This window comes from Gymnogyps californianus, chromosome 24 (assembly GCF_018139145.2).
Source record: "Gymnogyps californianus isolate 813 chromosome 24, ASM1813914v2, whole genome shotgun sequence".
NCBI lineage: Eukaryota > Metazoa > Chordata > Aves > Accipitriformes > Cathartidae > Gymnogyps > Gymnogyps californianus.
The window spans coordinates 2,981,547-3,005,619 of NC_059494.1; the positions used below are offsets into that span (position 1 = coordinate 2,981,547).

Consider the following 24,073-nt stretch of genomic DNA (forward strand, 5'->3'; position numbering starts at 1 on the left):
CGAATTGCCCTGGGTAACGGCCCGCCCACCAACAGGCGGGGCAGCCGCTCGCTCTCACGTCGCTCAGTCGCCTTCCGCCAATAGAACACGGCCGCTGGGAGACGGCGGCTCGCCCTCAGCTGCTATTGGGCGAGAGAAGGCTAAGGCGGGCTTCGATAGGCGGTGCGAGGTGCCCGTCAGCGCCCCACGGCTCTGCGCTCCGGCGGGGGCGCGGGGCGGTGAGTACGTGAGGAGCCGCACAGCAGCGCGCGGAGGGGGGGGGGGGGGGGCTGCGGCCGCCCTGCGCCAATGGGGCGGGGAGGGACCGCCCCCCCCCCCCCCCCCCCCCCCCCCGCGGCCTGTGGCGGCCTCATGGCGGCCGGGCGGGTGGGCGCAGGGCCCGGCGAGGCCCCGGGGGGGGCCGATCAGTTAACCTTCCCCTGCTCCCCCAGCCCATCCGCTCCCCGCCGGGGCTGGCCACCAGGCCTCAGGGCCGTGGAGTCGCACCCTGAGGGGGGTTTACCCCGAGCTGCACCTTGCCCAGGGCTGTGGTCCTCGGGGGATGCTGCAGCCACTCTGCCCCCGAGGAACGCCTGGAGCAGGGGCAGCACAAAAGGTGTTAAAGATGGCATACATACATGTCACAGCAAGATAAGTCAAACCGCCATCAGCAAGCCTGCGTTTGGCAAACTTGGGGGGGTTCTCAACAAGCTCACCTCCCCTCTCGCTTGACGCCTGCACCCTGAAGGGTTGAGCAGCCCCAGAGGGACTTGAGGAATCACCGCACCTGAGGAACATAAGATGAGATTAGGTGTTCAGCTGTAACATGCTCAAGGTCTCACAACATTCAGGTGGTAGTTTCAGGCTCCTTGTAGAGCCCAGTACCTGAAGCTTTTAAAAAAAAAAAAAAAAAAAGTTAACCACCAGCTACTGACAGTGCACTGAATCTGCCTCTCCCCACCAGTTCATTCTTTAAAAGTTCTTTAAAAAGCTTCATTCCCGTTTCCCCCACAGAAGATACAGCAGTACCAAGGTATTACGGCAACCTGGTTTTGGACGGAGGGTGGGTGGAGGTGAAGCTGCAGTTTCCCCTTCTCCTGCAGCGGCTGCGGAGGTGCCGCAGGTCACGGCGAGCAGCCGTACCCCGAGCTCCCGCCATCTCCCCGCACCCCCGTCTCCAGCAGCCACCATCGCCACACAACAGCTACTCTTTTCAAACCGGCGGCAATTACGGGACCATGGAAGCCTGCCAGGATGAAGAACGATCAGGGGCATTTTTTAATTTATGCTCAATTAAACTGTGCAGACCACAGATTCTGTACACTTGCTGGGAAGCAAGATGGGAATTCCCACAAGAGAAGAAAGATCCTTGCCTTGGTTTTTTACAACATTGTTATTCTTGCTTCCCGATTCCTTATCCGCAAAACACTTCGCCAAATCACATATTGGATATTTACTCCAGAATTTCACAACACAAATGTACACAAGTACGTACGGGAAGTGAAGCATCATCCTAGTAATAATCTCTACCATTAAAACACACAATCCCTTCATACCCAAAGCCACACAGCAGCTCACATCATAGCACAGTAATTTTCCTAGTAGAGCTTTATGTAGAGATCCGCAAGCCTCAAATTACAAAGTGTCTAATTTGCAGAGAAATTCTAATTCATGCTAAATAAACACTAACACTCAGAACCGTACACTGAAACCTATGTAGGAAAACAAAGCTTGTTTTCCAAATAATAACAAAAACAGTATACTAAGGAATTCATGGCAATAGGTTCTTTCAATTTAAATACACACACACACTTCCTGATTTTCACCCACTCACCCCAAATTCTTCTCATCACAATATAGAATAAAAAGTGGAAGAACATTTTCAATGAAATTTAAATACCTGAAATTGAAAGTGTTTAATGTTAACACTAACCTTAAAATAAACTTATTTTAAAGAGGGCAGATTGTGCAACTGCTGCTTAATTTCACAGCTTTTGTTTTCAACATCTTAAATGCCTGTATGTTTTCTTCATTTGCTTCATCTGCATTTGTTTATGAAAACTTCAGTGTTTTAATTTACTTCTCTGGTTTGATAAGTTGATGGAGATGCTCACGCTACTTGCTATAAACACCTCCAATATGATGCATGACATGGCACTTCTAACAATTTTGGTTTTATTCATTAAATGTGCAGGGAATTCCAATTGCCGGTTGATACCTGGATTTTAGTACTGCAGAAATCTAACATAAGTTATGCCCCCAAAAGAGAGGGATTTTGGGAATCTTTGTTTTTAGTTGAACATAACATATGCCTTTCACTAGTGCCTAGACGCAAATATTCTGAAGACAAGATACATCAAATTATATTTTCCCAATTTCTTTGTAGTGAAAAATCATCATGAAAATAATAGGCCTTAGAAAATAAAAGGCTTCGCATAATGGAACATAAATACAAATTCCTGCACAAGCAATTAGGTCTGGAAACCTGCTTCATATAAAAAGAATTAAAAGGAAAACAGTCAACGCTTTCATCTGAAAAGATATTTATTTTGAGAACTTCAACTTGCACATTGTACAAAAAATTGACAAATTCAGCAAAAAAAACTATAAAATGTTTTTTTTTTTTTTCCCTAACATATTAACATTATAATTTTAAAAAGGGTAAGAGTTAAGAAAACCAAAAATAGGCACATTTGTTCCAGTCTGTCTGCAGTAAAGTGTGATTAAAAACATCCCTGGCTTGTTGAGGTATTAAACTGCAAACTTTGGTAATGTTAGAAAAAGACAACCCATGCACAAAAGTAAGCCTTCTCGGTGTCATGTACAATAAACAAAATGTTTCATAAAAAAAAGTCAGAATTAGTTATTCTCCATTTCCAGGTAGAAATGCAGTGAAACAAAGAAAAAAAAAAAAAAAGTCATGTTATCGTAATACACCTAGCATTAGGAGGAAACCTGAAAGTTTGCAAATCCATGCTAATCATATACAGCTACAGTGTTATGTTTTACCCAAAGAATAAAATCCGGTTGGCAAGTTTAAACAATTCAGTGCTTATGAAAAATATATATACGGTGATTCAGAGCCCAGTCTTTCAGAAAAGGACAAAAGGCACTTAAGAATGGCTTTAGTATATTCCACAATGGCATTTCTGGATAGAAGACAGCACCTGGCTGAACAAATAGTTCCCTAGTAAGAAAGAAGTCCAACTGAGGTAGTACTTCATATTGCTCCAACTACTTGGCTATACGCAAGCAGCTTTATTTTTTTTCGATATACAAAATTAGCAGGAAATGGCTTTTGATAGGTTTGTCAAATGTATAAAAACCAGTTCTTTAAAAAAAAAAAAATAGCAAATACCCACTTGTGGTAAAAAGATCATAAGCCAGGAACCATCTTGTACAAATTGAGCATCAAAATGCTGCCAAGGTGATGCACAAGTCTACCTTTATGGCCAAATCCCCAAACGCTGAAGATTGTTCTAGCAACCAAGCCATTTTTTGGAATTTAAAAAAAAAAAAGGGGGGGTGGGGCACGGGGGCACTCTGAGAACTTTCATAATCATTAGCAGCCTTACCGGAAGCACTTTGTAAGTCCATTAAAAAAATAATTCTGTGCTGATGAATGGCAGTTGGGGAGGGGGGGAATGCAAAGTTCAACATTTAGAACAAAAACAAAACCCACGAACATACAAAAGGATATTCCTTGAAGTTTATAGTTTTTTTAAAAACAAGGAAGACTTTAAACTTTTTTAGGGGTCTGGGAGAACAGAGACTACTTCTTTTTTTATTTAAATTAAGCTCATTGAAAACCCATTAATAAGTTTGAACAAAAGAAAATTAGAAGTGCTTTACAGAATCACCGTCCATTGCCATATCCAGGAAAGAGCTGCGTTAGAATGGTCTGCAGTGTTTCATTCACTTGCATGGTGTAATTTTTGCCAAGATCGTAGCGGCAGGCTGGACAACTGTACACATCAGCTTTGAAGGATCTATCCAAACAATCCTGGTGAAGGACAAAAAAAAAAAAGAATTGGTTAAGGAAGAGAGATGTGCCATTTACCTTATTCTACAAAGCCCCCACTGGAGAGCACGAGATTCCTTTTACATCCTCCTTCACCCAGGTACTGACAAGAGCTGAGCAAGGCCGAGAGCAACGCAAGGCTGGCACTTGGAGAGAAAACTTCCTTCCTTACGTGCAATAGCACGTGCACTTCAACAGAGCACGTTAGTCACGGACACAGAATTTAGGTATATGGTAGAGGTATTTCATTCAATTACATTTCTAAAGATCAAGAATTCCCCTGCAGCTGTTAAAGACTGCTGGAGCTCCTGCAAAAACACTTCACATCGTTCTTCAAAAACAAAACCAAACCCCATACGCTCTGTAACACTGTTGAATCCATCAGTGTCACCTAGCAGCATTACTGAGCCTGCAGAGAAGCCCTTGTCATCTTTTAAAAGAATCGGACAGTAGCAATACAATAGTGAAACTTTCTTCAAAGCACAGAGTTTTCTACGCCAAAGAACTTTCATCAAATCATAAAGTTTTAAAATATAAGCCTGCCCCAAACAAACCAACCCCCCCAGACACCCCCGCCGCCTGCCTCTCACCACTAAACAAGTCAGCTCAAGGCTTGGCTCAACAGAACTCGACAGAAGAGTTGTATCGATTACTCACCTTGCACACATTGTGTTGGCATACAGTTGTGACTGGCCGAAACACAACCTCCTGACAGCAAATACACAAGAAGGCCTCTTCAACTTTATTTAGAAATTTCTGTAAAGAGAACATTTCAATCAACTTACTGCTACTACCCTCTGAAAGGTACAGCCAAAAAAACCCCAACTCACCCCACATTCAATGCAAGGGATTATTTCAGACAGAAATTTTTTCTACAAAGTTCAACAAGGAAAAAAACAGTCACATTAACAAATTCTTATCCTACTTACTGACCTCAAATACAGTACTTCAAATTTATGCTGTGGATGTCTACACTGAAAAAAAAAAATGCTATAGGTCTGAGGCTGTCTCTTTATGCAGCCAAGAGGTCTGTGTCTAGGGATAGTACGCTAATTGTCACTTTATTTCTGGAAAGAAAAGCATTACATACCGGTCCATCTTTGAGAGCTTCTAGTACTTCATTCCACAGTTTTTCATTGGCTTCATCACTTTTTATAAGAGATTTTTGCTGAGATGTTAGCTTGTATGGCTCAACTTTAGTTTTCTTTGGAGTCCCTGTAGGAGAGGTAATGAGTTTTTCCTCCCCACCTGAAAGAAAACACAACGACTTTTTAAACCAACAAACAAAAAGCAACCAGAAAAGAGTAACTAGGTAAAATGCACAAAAACCTACAAGGCTTTCTATATCCACTTGCCTACTCCACAAACCTGCTGATTTCCTTTTCCTCTTTCCTTTCCCCGGGGTATCAAACTCATCATCTCCATTATTTTCTTTTTCCTTATCTTTGTTTGCAACAGCTTCCAAATACCCTTCAGGATACTACAGGAAAACACAAAGCAAAAAGCATCCAATGCAAACATGCCAGTTCATAGACTCACAGACTGTGACAGGTCGGAAGAATGACCTCTGGAGGACTGCTCCAGGGGTTCTCTATCTTAAGCAATAGATCCCTGCTCTCGCAAAGTACTTATTCAGACTACAGAATTTCTGTACAAGAATGAGTTTTGTCCATTTAGCCTCCTAATGTAAAAAGAAAACAAACAACCCACGAGACTGAAAGCACTTGTGTCCCCCTCAGTCGAAGGGGGGCTGTCTTCGTTCTTATGCAAGACGAAGCAGATCATCCTCAATAAGAACGTATAATAGAAAAATTCCTGCTATCCATTAAGTTCATTGTCCAGCAGAACCATGACAATGTTCCAAAAGCGTTACCTGCATTGTTAGGCCAAGCTTTTTCATCCTGTCCTTTCCTTCTTTGGTCCAAGGAGCAGGTTCTTCATCATCCCTCCTAAGTAAGTAACGCCACACTAAAAATCCAGATTTCCCTGTCTCAGGCCAGTATTTCACAACCTAAAAAAAGTCAGATGCAAGTCCATCAGACACTGTAAAAACCCCTTGGCCATAACCAAATTGTCTTTCCCCAATTCAGTAGGCGAATTCAAATCCTTCTTACCTTATATATTCCATCATATCTGTTCCCTTCTACAGGAGCGTATTTGCTATGTTTGCCTCCTTTTACATTCCTCACCACTCGGACTGGCTTTCCAGCTCTCCAGTCCTTGGCTTCAGCTCCGTTTTTGTCGTTGATGGGGGCACTGCAGTTCAGAGCCAGAGCTCTGTAAGAGAAAACCCAATCAGCTTCGTGTATTTACCAGGCAGAACTCTTCAGAATCAGGGGGAGGATAAAAGCAAAGCAAAGCTTGCATGGTAAACCAGCTACAAAGTAGTACTAAATTTAACTATACTATTTTACTCAGAGCAACAGATTGATACAGTTGAGTACAATACTAAGAGTAGCAGCATACTGGCATTGTGCTGAACCACAGCAATGGCTACCAAAAAACTGGAAGCTACTGCCTCTTTGCAGACACAGAAGGAGCCCCTTCTGAATCTCTTCCGAGGAAAAGGATGTAGCCAGGCTTTTGTTTCTCTTAAATAGTAAGACTTTGAAGTATCTTGTATAACACTAAGAACTCTGGGAGATGGTAATTAAGCCTCCTGACTGGAGACCACATTTTAAATACGGTGATTATTCATTACATTACCCTAATGTAACTGCACGGACCGCCTCCTCCACTCATGTCCACACTTATTTGTAAGAGTAACAGTTCAGAATTACAAATTATCTGGTCTCCCAAGGTGACCAGTGGCTGCAAAGGTCTTCAGGAGAGAGTATGAAAACTTCTACACTAATTTACTACTCTGTTCCTTAAGTTTCAGTCAATATTAAATGCGAGACTAATACCATTTACAATTCTGTTTCATTTATAGTGCACTGTAAGAAGCATTTCCATTGTGCAGCTGATCTGCAGCCTACAACACAGTCGAAACCTAATTTTGAGAGTTCTTCCACTTAGCCAGTTTCTTCTGACACAAACAGGACAAACAATTTTTCAGGTTGACAGAGTACCAGCTACTAAGGTTAGGAATGGAGCGCAAATGTCGCTGACCTGTTCATATTGGTGAGTTTTTGATCACAAGACTGTTCCGCTGTACGTTTGTTTCCAGAAAGATCACGCCCTCCGCTCCCTGTATATGTGAAGGAATTTCCATGATCCTGAAACGTATATGGATGGTTTCGACACATTCACAAAAACAATTCAATAAAAGCAGAAGAGTCTTTTAATCAAGTAGCTTTAATACAGTATCCTCAAAAGAGGAAAGATGCTTCCTCCGTTTAAGCTCCCAGACTCAGTTAGTCTGTAGTCCTCCCGTATATTGCCAAGCGAGAAGAGTCAGGGTGACAACTGTTGTCTTGTCACACACCTTAACAGTGCAAAGAGACCTCTGCCAAGAGAGCGGCACACCGCTCGCACAGGATCTGCTTGGAAGTGCAGGGACGTGTTCCAGATAAGGATAACGTAACTTGTGCCTCAGTACTTACACTGCTACGTGACCTTGCAGTCAGAATCGAGACTTAGAACAGCTACTGATTCATGGCTATCTGTTTTACACGAGTTCTAACAGACATTCGGGGTAAGGGCGTGCAGGCTAGTAATGCGCCGGTGATGTGCCAGAAGAATGAGCAGCAGAGCCTGGTACAGCCTAGGAAGGGTTAGGTTTGGCTAGCAGAACCAAACGGTATCTTCAGAAGTAGGACTTCTGTCCCTAGTTTTGTTCTGAACACTCACTCCCCTGACACATGAAGATCTGGCAGCATATACCATGAGACTCTGTTCGAACTGTGGATGCGATGGAGACCCTGAAAAGACTCTTGGATTAAAAGCTGACATATGGATATTAAACTTAATTTAGATGATCCTGTTTCTCAGGTTGGCACATATTACTGGATTGTAGTTTTCCTTTGCCTAGTTTTCTTCTGAAGAACATAAGTATCATCAAGATGGGGAAATGTCCGATATAGAGTGTAAAAAGTAACTAAGGCCAAGTCTTTGTTTTAACTACAAGGCAGATTGGTTCTCAGGCATAAATAATCAAGATTCACTTACTATGTCATCTTCATAGCCTCCTGCCAGAACCAAGGAGTAGGCGCCATCGTTACTTCTGCCATGTATACCTGCTACGTGGGGCCTGTGAACACCAGATTCGCTCACCTGAAAAAAAACAGTTTGCTAGGCAACTGCTGTCAACAGGCTACAAACAACATGACTGACTACCCATTGGTCTTGGAACTAAATTAACTAATAGTACTATTTCAGATTTGTTTTGCATATATTACAGGGTGAGACTGTGTTCTCACCACTATCCTCCAAAAAACTCCAGGTAGAGGAAAGAAAAATGCTTTTAAAAAATAAGCCATTGAATATTTCACTAAATTGAACACATGGATATTTTTTGCAATGCGAATTTAGAAATTTGGATCTTTCTCACTGAGATTGCTTATTGAAAAGCTCCAGGAATTTAAGAATAATATAGATACTAAAGTCAAATGTTTTTAATTGGTTTGGGGTTTTTGAGTTACCAAAAAAAAGCACCAAAGAAAAAACACACTTGAAATGCCTGGACAATGCAGCATTAGTTATGGAACACTTGATCTAGACAAAGCCAGAATTCTTTCCTTTCTGCACTTACATATCCAGTGACATACACTCCAAGATTAACTGTTTCAGGTTTCTCGTAAGAGCTGGATCATTCCCATTTTTCCCTACAGTGGCTCAGGCCAGGATTCAGCTTCATACCTGAACTCTGAATTTCCACATGGTGCCAACCGGAATCCCAGGAATTGGTCCATAGTGGTTCGAGGGGACAATGGTACATTCCTTTGTGCGACCAACACATGCCATGCCCTGTTTCAAAGAGCAAGGCCAATCAGCCAAGAATTACAAGGAACTAACACACACTATTCTTCAAAACAAAACGGCTTTTGAACTGACCTTGCCCCAGTCTCTCCGCGAGGATGAATTAGCAGATGCCATCTTTTGTTTCTTTTTACTTTCTTTCAGTTTCTCTCCTGCTAAAACCACCTCACTTGCATCATTTCGACATTCAGGGCAATACCTAAAGTCACCAGTCAGTGAAAGTTAACTAGTCGCAAAGCCTTCAATTAAAAGAGAATTTCCTCAAAACATACTGAGTTATGTTACAATTTCCCCATGTGAAACTAGACAGGGCACTGAAACAACTCTCCACACTGGAGTTAGACCTGTATTAGCTAGTGTCCTTGCACAATCTTCTAAGCCATTGCAGATGTGTCAGGAAATCAGCTGTATCAAAATCATTGTATAAAATGCTGAAAGAGGACACAAGGAATAAAACAGTATATTTCACTATCTATATACATATAGATAGATATTTCACTATCTAGATATACCTATCACCATATACATTTCATATATAAAACAGTATTTATCACCAGCCTAACATGGTGATGGGGCCTGTGGACTACCTGTAAGTGACCCATAAAAACCATTATACAAGTTAAGCCTCCTGGCATCAGGTTTGCATTTGGTTTATAGGTAGCTCTACTTCTCTTTGAATAGGCATATAGATCCCAAAACTAGGAAGAGAAGTTTGAAAGCCACTGGCTTAAAACATACTCCCGCTAAACTGATGCTCCAGAAAAGCTATGAAGTCCTACAAAAAACCCAAAAGCCACACAAACGTCTCTTCACCTCGTACAGTCGCCACATTGCCACCCAAGGGCAGCAGGAAGCCCTAGACCTCACTTTCTGCTCCTCATTAGATGGTAATTGCGATACCACACACGCATACTTAGAACTTACCAATCCTCATCATCTGGTATACTACTAAGGGGAGGGTTGAGGCAGTAGATGTGGAAAGCCATATCACACTCATCACACATTAGCTGTTTATCTGGATCTTGTTTACCTCCACAGATATGGCAAGCACAAATTCTGCAGGTCTTGTTCGGGTTGTCCTTACAAGCTTTACACACAGGTCCATTTTGTCCTGTTAGCAAAAAGAAACCGCAGTCTACTTCAGACTCCAGAAAGTGCCAAGATACACTGGAAATGGTCAAAGGAGTCACAACTACAAGGGTCTTGGAACTCTTAGACCTTTGATCCTCACAGAGACAATTAGCAGAATATTACAAGGTTAAGACCGAGACATGCAAGAACTATGCAACAGACTCACGTTTTAATGGACTGGCACTAATTGGACAAGCACTGCCTGGTTCTTCAATTTTATAAATTTCATCCACTAATGTAATTCTGCAGTCGTTCAAGGAATCACCAGCATCCCTATAAGGAGAAGTTTATAAAAGTCAAAGAGATCAGACTTTGAAAGTATCATACAGCACGAATTCAAAGCTGTGCGTGTACATCAGTAATGCAGACGGGTCTGGTATTAGTCCTGTATCACAAGAAATCTGTTACAGCATCACATGATGTGGGACAGTGGCATGACAGCATCACCACAAATCAAACCATTTTCATGCAATTAAAGTGTACTCCCTCTTGTCTCAATAAGAATCCAGGCACTTGTAGCATTCCAATTATCATTAGTGACTGTTCTCCCCCTAAAATATATTACAAACTCTTCTCATATTTCAGTTAAAAAGTCAAAATCACTGTGGTGAGAGGAAAAAGAGAGGAATATTCTGGCAACCCTGTGAAACTTATCTGAAACTTTAAAAAAAATATATACTTTTTTTTTTCCTAAAGTTGAGAGTCCCTTACATGTAGGCTCATCTTCTCCTTCAGGAGAGAACTGGCGTAATTTTTCATCATCTTTATAAAGTGAGGGTTCTGTCTACATTATCCTATCTAGCACAAATTACTACACTGAAGTTTCTGGAAAACCACTATGGATAGTTAACATAGTAAACAGTTCTTCGCCTCTTAGCGAATACGGGGCTTCACATCCTCCTGGCATTATGTGAATCCACAGATCGCCATGCCCTGTGATTCCTTAAAGTGTCCAATTCCTCCGGTGGAAGTTAATCAAAAGTGCAGTACGACGAAGTCAATCACCCAAAAAGGACAGTCCAGCTTCTCATCTCTCCCCAGCACTTCTGTTGCACCATTTTTGTTGCATCGTTTTTTTCAGCAGTCACTCAGACCTTGTGAAAGTTTAAGTAGAGTTAGGGAATTCAATTTATTCCACATTATGAATTTGCTTACCCAAGTAAGATCTTTGCATTTATCTCCTTGACCATTTTTGTTTCCCTTTTTTGCAGAATCTCCGCATCGTACCAAAAACCTCTCTCTTTTGGTTCATCGGGATTATAGTTGACCATCACCACCTGTCCTACTTCTAGCTGGTGCCACTTCAAAATAGTCCGTGCACGAGCCCGTACATCATTCGAACTCAATTCTACAACTCCATTCTCTGGATAACTTGAAGTAGAAGGGAGGCACAGAGGGACAGAGAAGAAGGAAAAAAAAAAAAAAAAAAAAATCAGATTCAACATCATAGTTCTTACAAGTGATAGATTTTATCCAGACAGGTTGATTTAAGAACTGATGCCACGCAACATAGAATACCACCATTAAGAATAAAATCTCTGTCTCCCACACAGACACAGACAGAATCGGGCAGTCTAACTTTGCTACTATTATATCCCATTTAAAACTTGGATAACAGCATTTCATATTTCTAAAAACATGATTCCAGCCCCCTGGAATTCCAGTCAGAATTCCAACTGTAAGACAAACTTACAGTTAACAGGGCTCAATAATGTTATTACTGAGTCAGCCCAGTTTTGTTTTACCTTGTGGATCTCTACAATAAAATTTCCCATCAACATCATGATCCAAACGACTTTATTAGCCAAGAAGGTAAGAAAACTCACTCTTCATATTTCACGTGATATATTACATCTTCTTCAGGAATGGTTGTCGGCTGATCAGGATCTGTGCAACTGTCAGCTGATTCATTTGTAGGTTTTTTTCTGGTTACATTTACAACCTGGGCTTCAAACCATGCTCCCATATTCATATCCCGAGCATCGACCAAGTCATTGATCTACACAAAGCAAAGTATACAGCTCACCAAAATGGATTTTCAAATTGAGCATTAATTTCCAAGTCTACTTGAAGATTTAACTGTCTCAAAAACTTCACCATTATCACAATATTTAACAGATCATCTTAAGAATTAAGATTTCCTTTGCCTTCCTGATCCCATTATGCACCCCTACAGTCTTCTCAGGTTGAACCTCTAAGGCTAAAAATCCATTCTACACCAACATGTGTACAAACAGATTTCTTATCTAGTACAAACCATTATTAGTTAGTCTGTAACAGACTTTCAGAACGGTCTTGCTCATAGTCTGGCAAAGACATCACCAGATCTGTAATAAATTCCATTGAAACAGACAAGTAAAATGATTCTGAACAGCTGGTTGAGATTTTCTTTTGTTCATTCAAGAAAGTTTCAGCTTTGACAAATGCAGTGACTCCAAGCAAAAATATTGGGAAAGTTTTTTAAATCAAAACAGGCACTCTGAATGCCTTTTTTTTTTTTTTTAAATCAATTAACATATTGTAGTTTTAGTTAAAAGGATGAAATGAAAAATAAAATATTTTGACGTCCAACATGTTGCATTTAATGGGTTTGTGGGTTGGTTGGTATTTTTTGTTTGTTGTTGGAGGGTTTAAGAAAAAGAGAAGAAAAAATACCCACACAATTGGGGCACGAAAGATTTTCAGAAGTTCTCAGCTACAGAGAAACAATTCCCCTCCCGAAGCGCAGTTTTAAGTAATCTTAGTTTGTTAATGACTCACCTTATAGAGGCCAAATCCCGGGTCAGTCCAGTCAGGCTGCGCCGCTGTGCTCGGCTGTCCCTCCAGTTCCATGGCACCTTCTCCATTGTGAGAGCTTTTGTCAGATTCGCTTTGGCCTGAGCCGCAGCCAGAGTCTGTGTCGGAGAGTTCAGAATCCTTTTCCTTACTAACAGCAGGAAGCACTGCTGGGCTTTGTCTGACCAAGAGTTGAACAATATCATTCAGTCCAACGCTGTAATCAAAAAGGGAGTGACCATCTTCCATCTACAGGGAAAGCATCAGAATAATCTGGTCATTTCATTCAACGGAGGTTTGCCAATTCAAAACCACCCATCATGCCGTAATTGTCTCTACGCGCCAAGAAAGACCACATCGCTTGAAAACCATTAACAATCAAGGAACTTGGCAGTTCTTCAGCATCACCGTTACTTATAGGTTGTTAGCCTTACTATTTAAAATAGCATTTAAAATGTTCTTTTTTCAACGGACTCTACAAGCTAGAAGAACAAGATTTCCATGCTGCGGTAGACTCACTACTCAGATTAAGCCACAGCATTCTAGGACATCTGAAAAGGTTTGCAATATGTTTCGTAGAAATACCAATTCTGGGAAGAAGGACTTAAAGAACTACAGATCCCCTACATTCCTATCAGGATTTGAAGATAATTCCACATTACCTACAAGCTCGAAAGTTCTTTCTTCCTTAATTCAGACACATCCCATAACACGAACATTAACACAAACTGGTCTTTATATTGTAATTGTGTATGTTCCAGATTATTGTTACAACATTGCTTTGTTTAACTCTTTGGCTTCTACTTAATGCCACATTTATCACCTACTTTTCTCTGGGCAAGCACACAATTTTTCCATTGAAAGTAAAATCAAAAAAGATTCAATTCAACTTGAAACTACCCAATCACTTTTTAGCGTAGCTAGGCATGTCCTAATTTCACACCTTCTCTAATTTTAAGAGTTTATTTTGCAAGTCTGGCATCATATGTAGTCAAATCAAGATCCTACCCCCGCAAAAAGTAAGAGAGGTACAGAGGACCAAATAGGTCTCTCAATTGCCCTTCAAGAACTCTGAGGAGCACTACCATTTTAGAGTTAAAATGTAATACTCGAGACCACAGTGCAGTTAGAAGTTTAGACAAGCTTCACCACATATTTAAGGTCTGACTAAGAAATTATACAGGAAATGATCGTCCCCTTCCAGCCCAAACCACCAGAAAAAGCAATCCCCAGAGCTTTGTTCTCCATCGGGGGAAACAGAGCAAAACCACAAAAATTTACACTTCACAGGAATCGCTATGATAACTCAGTTCTGATTTATGGCATAAAATGGCTATGGAACAATCCCTGGAAATCTGACTGTACAGGAAGTGATCTGGACTTTTTCTGGTTTAGAGATGAAAACTCATCGAGATACACAAGAACAAACCAGAAATCGGTTGTTTCTTCTTAACAAAGAGACAGCATCACAAATACGGTATCATCAGCAACCGTAGTTATCAGCAAGGAACACAAGTGACAACAGGTGCAAACGGGCAAGGAAAAGCAGAGAACACGAACAGGACATGAAACCCCAGGAGTTCAAAGGACAGTCTGAAAGAATTACCAGCATCTGAAGACGTACCTCTAACAAAGGAGGTAGGTTTTCTAATTAACAAGTGTTTTTCCAGCGTCGTTTTAAAATTTTAACTAGTAAGAATTTGAACATTTGTAATGATTCAAAAAGCCAGACAAAGCACAAATGAGCGCAGCAGGGGAACGATGACTAAGAGAGCTTAGATCACACTGGATAAGTGTTTCTGTCTAAAACCACACCTAAACTAAGGACTACTGGAATTACACAAAGAGGAATTATCTTTGTGAGGCAAGTGCATCCTTACGGAAAAAAGTTACCACTTCTACTGAAAATCTGTTTAACCTTAGTTATCTGCACAGTCTTCCGTGTAAGTAAGTGGTACGTACCCTGGACCAATCCTCCCTTATCCCTTTATCTACAACCACAAATGGGTAATTACTGCACCCAAATCTACACTAACGCAACACAAACGAGGTGACACAAGCCCTTCAGAGATGCTACCTATTCCTTTGTGCACAAGCCTCTTTTTTTACTACTACTGGTACCCGAGCTTGTTAGATTAAAGCTAGTCCAGGTGTATTTCCGTATCCTACAGTCACACTTGCTAATTGTAATGTACAGCTAGCTCTAGTCATCCCAAAATGGAGGGAAAGGTGGAAAAAAGCGACTAGAAGAAATTGCCTAACTGCACCCATCTCACAGTATTCCAAAATGCAGTCTAAAGTAGCCCACTATTTCTGAAACTAATTTCTTTGAACAACCAACCACGGCTTCAGAAGTTTCTTTAGCATGAAGGTTTAGCAGTGCAGTACTATGCAGGATATGGAAAATGTATTTGAAAACAGTTTCAGTTGTCTTTAATACTAATTTAGATACATTATTAACTCATGCGGAAGAAAATAGTTGTCGTACAACTGCGATCGTAAACATACTGTTGAGAACATAACATACTACTGAACCACTCAAGATTTTACAGCGAGTTCTGTACCTAAGGATATTGTGATGTAAGAGCAGAAGAACTTAAAAATCACGACCTGCCATCCCAATTTACAAAGAAAAATGCGAAACTGGATCTTTACGGCTTTCAGAGCGGTAAAACTTGCAAAGCTCAAAAACTTTAAGCACTTTAAGACCACAAAACCCCCGGTAATATCTGTATTTTTAGAGACTTCGCAAAGGCGGTGTCAAGACAGAAAAATCAACACACTAGACGAAAAATAATAAGGGGGAAAAAAAAAAACCCCAAACTCCAAGCAACCTTTGCAACTTAAAAAAAGCCCGCTATCTTGCTGACTCCTCTCCTTGCAGACCCACCGCCCGAGCAGCGCGGAATGGAGCCCGGGAGTCACTAGATGGCAGCAAAACACTCCACTTTCATGCAATTTAAAAAAAAAAAAAAAAAAAAAAAAATTAAAATATCCCTCCCCAGCTGGCGAAGGACAGGGGCGGGCGGGCGGGGGGGGGGGGGGGGCCGCAGCCGCCTCAGCGGCTGCGGGCCCCCCCCGCCCGCCCCCGCCCCGCCGTTGCTGAGGGGCTAGGGCTGTCAAACGTCCCCCCGCCGCGTCGGTACCTGCTTGCCGCGGTAGAAGAGACGTTGCCGGTGGGGCTCGATACCGAAAACCTCGTGTATCCGTAGACGCAGCCCCTCCACCTTGGTGAGTTTGGAGAGGGAATCCACGCGGTGGGTCTCCTTCCCGTCCATGGTACGCACCTGGATCCACATGGCGCCGGTCCTGTTCACACCGGGAGAGAGCGAACGGTGTTAAACGACGGTAACCCGCGGAGTCCGGCCCGCCGGGCACCGTATCAATGAGACCGCTCAACCTACCGCGCCGTCCCGGCCCCGCCGCCCGGCCCGCCAGCCAGCCGGCCGGCCCGCCCTCCCTTTACCCCCTCCGCTCTATTGGTCGACAACCCGGCCGGTTCTGGCACTGATTGGATTCTGGAAGCTTAATCCCACCCCTCCCGCGCTGAGCCTAACGGCTTTGGTTGCGCCCATGCGTCTCTGCCGCCTCGCGGGCGGGCGGGCGGCGCGCGCCAACTGTATCTCGCGCCACAATTGAAACGCTCCCTCCGGTCTCGCGGGGGACTCCCCCCGCCCTCCGCGGCCGAAGGCCGAAGTCTCGCGCGATCATGCAAATGAGAGCGGGAAGGGGGGGGAGCGGGCTGTCTTAAAGGGCCCGTCACCAGCCGGCGGCCCGCTGGGAGCTCCCCGCGGGGTGGCGGGGGGGACAGCGGGGCTGCCCATCGCGCTGCGGAGGGGACCGGCGGCCGCAGCTCCACAACCCGCACACTCACCCCGGCGGGGGTGGGGGGGGGGAAATCGCTTTCGTTCCGACCGTGGAAAAAACGGGGGGTGTCAGCGGCCCCCGCCGCCCCCGGACCCGGCCCGGGCGTCGCCAGCCCCGTCCGATTCAGCCCCGAAAGCCAAGCGGGGCGATGCCGAGCCGCGCCCCTCCCCGGCACCGCCGGTCACCACCCCTCCCGGTCACACCCCACCTCCCGCGGTCCCTTTTCGGGGGCGGGGGGTAGGTCCTTCTGCCACAGCCCCCGAGCGACGCGTCCCGCCAACCGGCACCGGAGTGCTCACCCCCCGGGGAGACCCGCCCCGAGTGGGGGAGCGGGGCGGGGGGGGAAGCAGCGGACCCGCGCACCGTGCCCCGGCAGCTGTCACCGGCTCGGGCGCCTCGGAGCCGCTCATCTTCGCTCCCCGCAACGCCCCCGGCACGGACACGGTGGGGAAAAACCCCTCCACCCACCAAGCCCCCCGCACCCCCCGCCATCCTCCTCCTCCCGGTGCCACCGGCCGCTCCCCGTCCCGCGGCGGGACGGGACAGGGACGGGGCTGGGCTGGGGGGGGGGCAGCCCTGCAGGACTCACCGGCGTGGCGGTGCTGGAGGCCGGTGCCGCGCTGCGCCCCGCGGCCGCCGCCCGCGCTCTCCCCGGGCTTTGGAGTTTGGCGCGGAAAAGCCCCGTGCGCGGCGGGCGCCCGCCCATTGGCCGCCGCTGGCGGGAACGAGCGGGCGGGGCGGGGCCGCCGCCACCTCCCGGGAGCGCCGCGCCGCGGGGGTCGGGAGTGGGGGGGGGGGGGACACGACACGACACACCCGCCGGAACCGGCGCTCCCCGGGGGCGGCACCGGGCATCCCCGGCGAGCAGCCCGGCCCGGCGCCCCCCCGCTCCGCTGCCCGGGGCGGGCAAAACCCCCCCCAAATTCCCGAGGCGCCCGCACCGGGCGGGCTCCGCCGCCGGGAAAGCCCCTCGCCCTCCGGGGCCGCGGTGCCGGTTATTGTTCTAAAAACCGGGCTACGGAGAGCCCTACGAGCAGCCTGCGGAAGAGGAGACCCGAACGGTTCCCCCTCTGACAGCCGCCATTCCAATGCACCCCCTCACCCGAGGGGTCCCGTCCCCCCAGGGAGCGCCGGGCCCTGCCGTGATCCGAATAATCCGAATAATCCGCAAGAGGCCTCTAACTCCCCAGGCCGTTAGCTCCGGGTCGCTTCTGGGGCTTGCGTACGGCCCCGCTCGTGAAAACGTGGCCTGGGTGACACGGCAGGGCCGTGCGCGTGGCTGCGTGAGCCGACAAAAAGGGCTGGTCCGGGAGGATGTTTTTCCCCCAAACTACTAACGCGACAAGGAAATTAAAAATGATAAAGTTTGCATAAAATGGCCATCGGATGGAGCAAACTGTAAGCAGGGGATTACCAAGAGGTTTCTGAGAAAAGTCAGCTTCAAAACAAGTACAAAAGCATGAAAATTGGTGGCTGGGGGGGAGAGATCCCGGGATGGCGGGAATGGCGGGAATGGCGGCGGGTTCGGCGCTGCCAGAATAGCTCCAGCGACACTGCAACCTGCCGAGGCCCCGCAGAGCCACGGTCCTGCCTCTACGGACAAAGAGAACACGAGGCGCAGTGAAGATAAATGCAAAACAGTATTTCCCGTGTTATATCCCCCCTGCACCCACAGAGCTAACCTCTCACATTAAAAAATAGAAAATCAGAGGGATGTAGCACCCTCCCAACCCCCCCTGACTCGCAGACTGCTGTAGAGAATGCGTACAGCACGCGAAAGCCTCCTGAGCAGCGTGCGCCTCTTCTTTATTCCCCCCCTTTCTTAGGATCTGTTGGGGATCCCACAGTTAAGCCACAGATCACAGGTTGAAAGTCACTGGCTTAGATTAGGTTAGTACCAAAGGTTAGGCATGTGTCAATGCACAAAAGCCTTGAATCTGACCTGCGACCTGCAGCAGTCAGGCTTCACTTCCTCCCAGATCCGAAGGCTTTGCCTTGCCAGAAAGTCATTTTTTCCCCTTGTAGATGCACTGGAGTCTTAACCTTGACCTACCACAGCAGCAAACCCTTCCCGCAGCCTGAGAGCGTTCTCAGACGTTACAGACCTGGCAGGGAGCAGGAGGAAAGGCTGAGCGTTGGAAAAACCATTTTCACCCTTATAAGGACAGGTTGCATGTCTAAAGCATCTCAGTTTTGGATCTCCTAGCCTAAAGTTCAAATTAGTGTTGCTTACCAGCGTACCTGGATCCATATTCTGTCACCCACATCAGTCCCATTTCCAGAGGAGTAGAGAACCCACATCCCTCATGACTTCCAGATACAGGACAGTTTAACGACAGACTTTTACTACCCTCTTTCAGACTTCTTTTCAGCATCACTTACATCTGTATAGAAGTGCCATAAGAAGGTCAAAAAAAGCCACTTTAAGATACAGACCTAACCCTTCTTTCCTTGAGTACTCTGTGTCCCACTAAGCTGACGCACAAGGATTTTTTATTTGAACAGTTAGCTATTCATGTCACACACTCTCGGATGCTAAATATGTTTCTGACAGCACCTTATTGCCTCGCATTTGACCCTACCATATGCCCCATTAGGGTCCCATCTCACGTCCATTTAAGAACCATACATACGTGTATCCAAGTATGTAATACACATATGTCCTTTTACCCTCGGCAGTTCCCATCACAGCGCAGGGAATGCAGTCTTACTGTAAGACACGGATTGTTCACGGAAAAGGCTCCGGCCAGTTGCTGCAGATGACTAGTAGCATCCCTAGAACTATGAGAGTCAGAAAACAAGAAGCCCACTTTCTAGAGAAACTTTTACTCATTCAGTGAATCCACATACTGCAAAAACTGTGCTGCAGCCTACACACTGTTCAGCTGGGTCTACAAATCACTTAAAATAAGGCTCAATTCTAGATCATTCTAGTAGTGGAACATTGATTTCATTAGAGGTTAAATTATATATGCTCTCCTTTTAAGGTCCTCTCTTCTATTAAAACAAGAACATTGCCAGAGTAACTTAGAGAGAACTTGGTGTCAGTGAGATAAAGCCCTGGGAGCTCCAGGTTTCCATCAGAAAAAAGAACATGACTTGGTTATATTGCAGTTATCTAAGAGGCTGATGAGTTTTAGTTTCCTCCCTTTCAGATTTTTTGAGGCATTTCTTTTCTTTGGAGTTACAATTCTGATTGAAAACACTGTTCTGCCATCTGGTAAATGCCCCACGCTGTGAAGAAACAATATCTTGGTTCTCCTGCCAGCAGGGATATCCAGTTCAGTTTATGAAAACTTAAAGCATTGTTGAATTCATTTGCAAAAAGATGCAGTTCGCAAGACAAAATTCTAAGTGTCCCATGGAAATATTGTTCAAAGTGAAGTTCTGGCACAATGTTTTAGGAGAAACGAAAGTCCAGGCTTCTACATAAGAACTACCAGCTGATAAACATCATTAAAACAAGCCTTGGATGAAGAAGAATTGATAGCTGGTCTTATCAATTCCAAGGGGGCCAAATTTATCCTTGGGTAGGCAGCACAGTCTCTCCGTTGGAGTTACTATGATTCATAGCCCAGCCCTTACAATGCCTTTACAGCACTTCCTGGGAAAAATAGCAGGGGGGCTGCTCCCATAAAACCACAAGAAGCATCACAAGAGGTACAAACACCCTAAATGTTTAAAAGGCTCATGGTAACAGCAAGTTGCTTAGCTTGCAGAAGGCCAGCTGGGTTCAGGAACGTGCACCTTTGACTCCTCCTTCAGCGGAGCTCCCTGGCTCCCCTCCACACTCACCAGCTAGAGGCCACATCTGCTTTGTCCGAGGGACTTGCTGTGGCTCTGAAATCATTCCAGCTATGGAGAAGATGCAGCTATAGAGAAGCTATAGAGAAGATGCAGCTATAGAGAAGCTATAGAGAAGCAGCTATATGCAGCTATAGAGAAGATCCCTTGCAAATCATGAAGGACACATGCAAGACCAGATAAGGGAAACAGACTGTTCTACCTGACACAGGTGGAAAAAATGCCAAGAACTGACCCTTTGCCCCAGCTAGCTATTTAATGGCCTCCCATCACTGATAGTTGAATGTCCTCATAAAAAATCATTGTTTGATGTGCAAATAACTTAATTCTGTCTTCCACCTTTTCTAAGAGAAATAGTTTTTCATAGAGCTTGGAAATCAATGCTCAGATGTGGAAACCACTGCAGGAAAACACGGGTCCTAAAGCAAAACTGTTTGAGCTGGGGACACACAGACTTCTCATGTTCTCATGTAGAGCCTTAACTTTCTACTACGCAACATCCACGAACTTCCATCACTTTGCTGAACCTTCTTATTCTTAGTGTTTGAAGTGACACCTTAAGTAAATTCTGCCATCTCTGTCCTGGGGTTTGCACTATGTTTCTCTTCTAGCACATGATGCATTGTACGGGCTTAATCCCCTGAGCTGTAGGAAGTGCTCTGAGAGCCAGAACTCCCTGAACCAGGACAGTTGGTCAGAGAAAATCAAGATAGCTAGAACATACTGCTTTTAACCATTTTTTCTGGCCTTCCTCGCAGGCGCTAACGTATATGCTTTTACGTGTGCAAATACGTATTCTTTGCATAGCTGTTCACAAGGACTAGTGATGATTCAGTCATGTCACATGCACCACAGCAAGAGACTTTCCCCTAGGTTAAACAGCAGGGCCCATATGTAAGGTCAAGCAGTCTCAGTACGTGTGTTCAAGTTTCCACGTGCACTGGGATGATACAGAGTCATGCTGCATCCAGCAACAGGAACTCACCAGATTTCGTTTTCCTCTCCCTTCATGCAAGGCTCTTTGGTGATGGAAGCTGAACAAGAAGCAGTTTCTCTCTGCTGCTTCAGCAAAGAGGCTCTCTGATTCTTCAGATTTCCCTAGGGAAAAACATATTTGCCCTTGGTGAAACCATTGTCTGCACGATAGATATTGATAACAGGTTAAGCAAACACATTTTAAAAGTGTTATTTGTTTTGTACGCAGTTGTCCTGTATGAGATCTTCACCACTCCTTGGAAGACCAAAATGAAGAGATGATGCTGGAGTCCAGGACAAATGCTGCCCTCCTTAATGCTCCTACAATTTCCAAAATAATTGGGGTAAAACTAGCCAAACCCCAAGACTGGGGAGTAATGTAAAGGGAGCCTGTGTTTCTGATTACTGGGAAAGCAAGAGTAGGGATCTCACCAATGGCCTGAGATGGAAAGGACACACTTAGCAGGCCCAGGTGACATCCACCCTCTCATCGATCAGAAAACAACCAGCATTATGTTAACCCACCCCACCTCTACCTAAAGGTATGAGGCAAGAGTGCAGCAGTACAGGGAGAAGCAGACGAGTGTGTAGAAAAACAGCTTGCAGTCTGAAAACCAGCAGATAGGTGAACTAGAAGACTGGGAGAGCAGCCAAGAACCCGTCAGGCTGTTCCCTGCAGCGAGGGCAAAGCCGGCTGGGGCTTAGGGCAGGAACCTGCCTGAGCTGCTGCCGCCTGCCCTTATGCTAGGGTGGGTAAGCTGCTGGAAGGGAAGCAGGGGCTGGGAAACCCTCCAGGTGAGATGGGCAGCCAAGCAGCAGGAGACAGGCAAGTCCTGTTTCTGCTGATGCAGGGTGAGGGCAGCAGAGAGCTGCAGCATGTCCTGAACTAGGAAAGCGCTTTGAAGACTTGGAGAGACCAGGGGGGTTTGTTGGGAGGCAAGAGCTGGGCTGAAGCTTTTGGTACCTTGCTGGAGAATTGTTTTCAGAAGGCCATAGCACTTTGAAAGCCGTTGCCTTCAGAGATCGTCATGCAAAGACTGGTGAAAGAGGCTAACAGATGGGTAGCATAGGACAGGATCCAGCAAGGAGTCGTCTTCTGCCACGGCCCTGCCTCCATCACTCTGCTCTGGATCCAGACACCCAGCGCTGCAGGACCATCTCAAGCACACTCAACATTCCTTCAGACTGTGGCCTTGGACAAGGCTGCTGTAATGAGCACCAACAACTGCTGCAGCTGACAGAAAGCTGGAGCGTGAGGGGGAAAGAGTGCTTTGAGTTGATGTGACCAGCTAAAACTATTTCTGCCACTGCTACCCAAGGACCACTCACTCCCAGCAAGGGCAAGTGGTGGAGGAGAGGAAGACAGGAACGTGAGAAAGCAGAGTCTCCAGGCAGTGGAGACAGATGAGGCTGTCAGCAAACATCTTGTGGACTTTGCACAGCGATGAATGGCAAAGACCACAGGCTGACTTGTCCCCTCAGTGGGCTCCAGACAACACTGCGCTGCAGCTCCTAAAAGAGGAACGCCTGATCTCAGCAGTACAGAGCTTCTCAAGCAGTTTGCTGGAAGCCCGAGGGCTTTGCTTGACTTAACCGAGGAACAGAAATCAAAGCAACACATGCCTCACCCTTGAATCATCTTTTCTCGTGTCTGTGTCTGCCCCAGGGAAGGTGACCATGGCATCGTGGCAGGTTACTAATGGAGTAAATGCCATGGAAGATCAACAAGATCATTTCCGTTGCAGTAGATGAACGCTCGGAGATGGGGCGCTTCAGTGTCACATGTGGCCTCTGGTCCCCAAAGAGATGACGCTGAGCTGTGACGCACCTCAGAGCAGGGAAAGGAATTGCGCCTAACAGTGAGGACCCAACACAAGGGCCTGATCCTCCAAATCCTCCACATACCTGCGTGTTTTCCACTCAACAGAAATCCAAACAGCACTGGAACAACTGAGAAGCACGTAGCTGGAGAGGCCTCGTCCACATGCAGACCCCAGGACGCAGCTGAAACAAGAGCTGTAAGCTAGCAGCAGGGCTGCAGAGGAGTGGGGTTTCCTGGCTGCCGACAGGCACGGGAGACGGGGTTTACGTGTAGGCATCACCAGAAGGATTCTGCCCATGTCTTGATGATGCACCATTTCCACAAAGGCCGCAGTTACTGACGCGATGCTGCCTTTTGTGGGATGCGCTGCCCAATGCCACAGGGTTCATTCACTCCAGCCAACACAACTCCCTTTCTCTTTCCAAAACATGTTTCTCTGCTTCCTCCTACACCCTTCCCACACCCACCAAACTTCTTAGAACTGTTTTTATCTTGGCTTTAAGTATGTGGTGTTTATACAGTAACAAGAATCACAGAAATGATCATGCAAACCTTTGCTCTGAATTGCAATCTCCAAATTTTCAGTGTTCTGACATTGCAGGCAGGCCTACCACTGAGCAGGAGCTCCAAGCATTGGTATTTTGATCTAGTATCTAAAGCTACACTTTAGATATTAAACACTGTCTCGTTAATTGTAATTACCGATGTTATCTCACGCAAACCACTTGCCACTTCTGCTCACATTCGTCTGTGCCACGTTACAAGCCACATGAAGGTGT

General features: G+C 45.6%; 1 protein-coding gene across 1 annotated transcript; it reads right to left on the reverse strand.

Annotated features, from left to right (window-relative positions):
• Positions 1 to 3,510: 3,510 nt before the first annotated feature.
• On the reverse strand, positions 3,511 to 21,519 carry UHRF1 (ubiquitin like with PHD and ring finger domains 1). The gene is made up of 17 exons (XM_050910758.1): positions 21,483 to 21,519; positions 15,973 to 16,135; positions 12,812 to 13,075; positions 11,878 to 12,050; positions 11,207 to 11,422; positions 10,218 to 10,324; positions 9,845 to 10,031; positions 8,996 to 9,119; positions 8,801 to 8,908; positions 8,111 to 8,215; positions 7,112 to 7,218; positions 6,115 to 6,277; positions 5,874 to 6,011; positions 5,369 to 5,480; positions 5,091 to 5,248; positions 4,658 to 4,756; positions 3,511 to 3,982 (listed from the first exon to the last, which is right to left on the reverse strand). Exons 1-17 carry the CDS (start codon positions 21,506 to 21,508, stop codon positions 3,836 to 3,838), a joined length of 2,397 nt encoding a protein of 798 aa, XP_050766715.1. The 5' UTR covers positions 21,509 to 21,519; the 3' UTR covers positions 3,511 to 3,835.
• Positions 21,520 to 24,073: the final 2,554 nt, after the last annotated feature.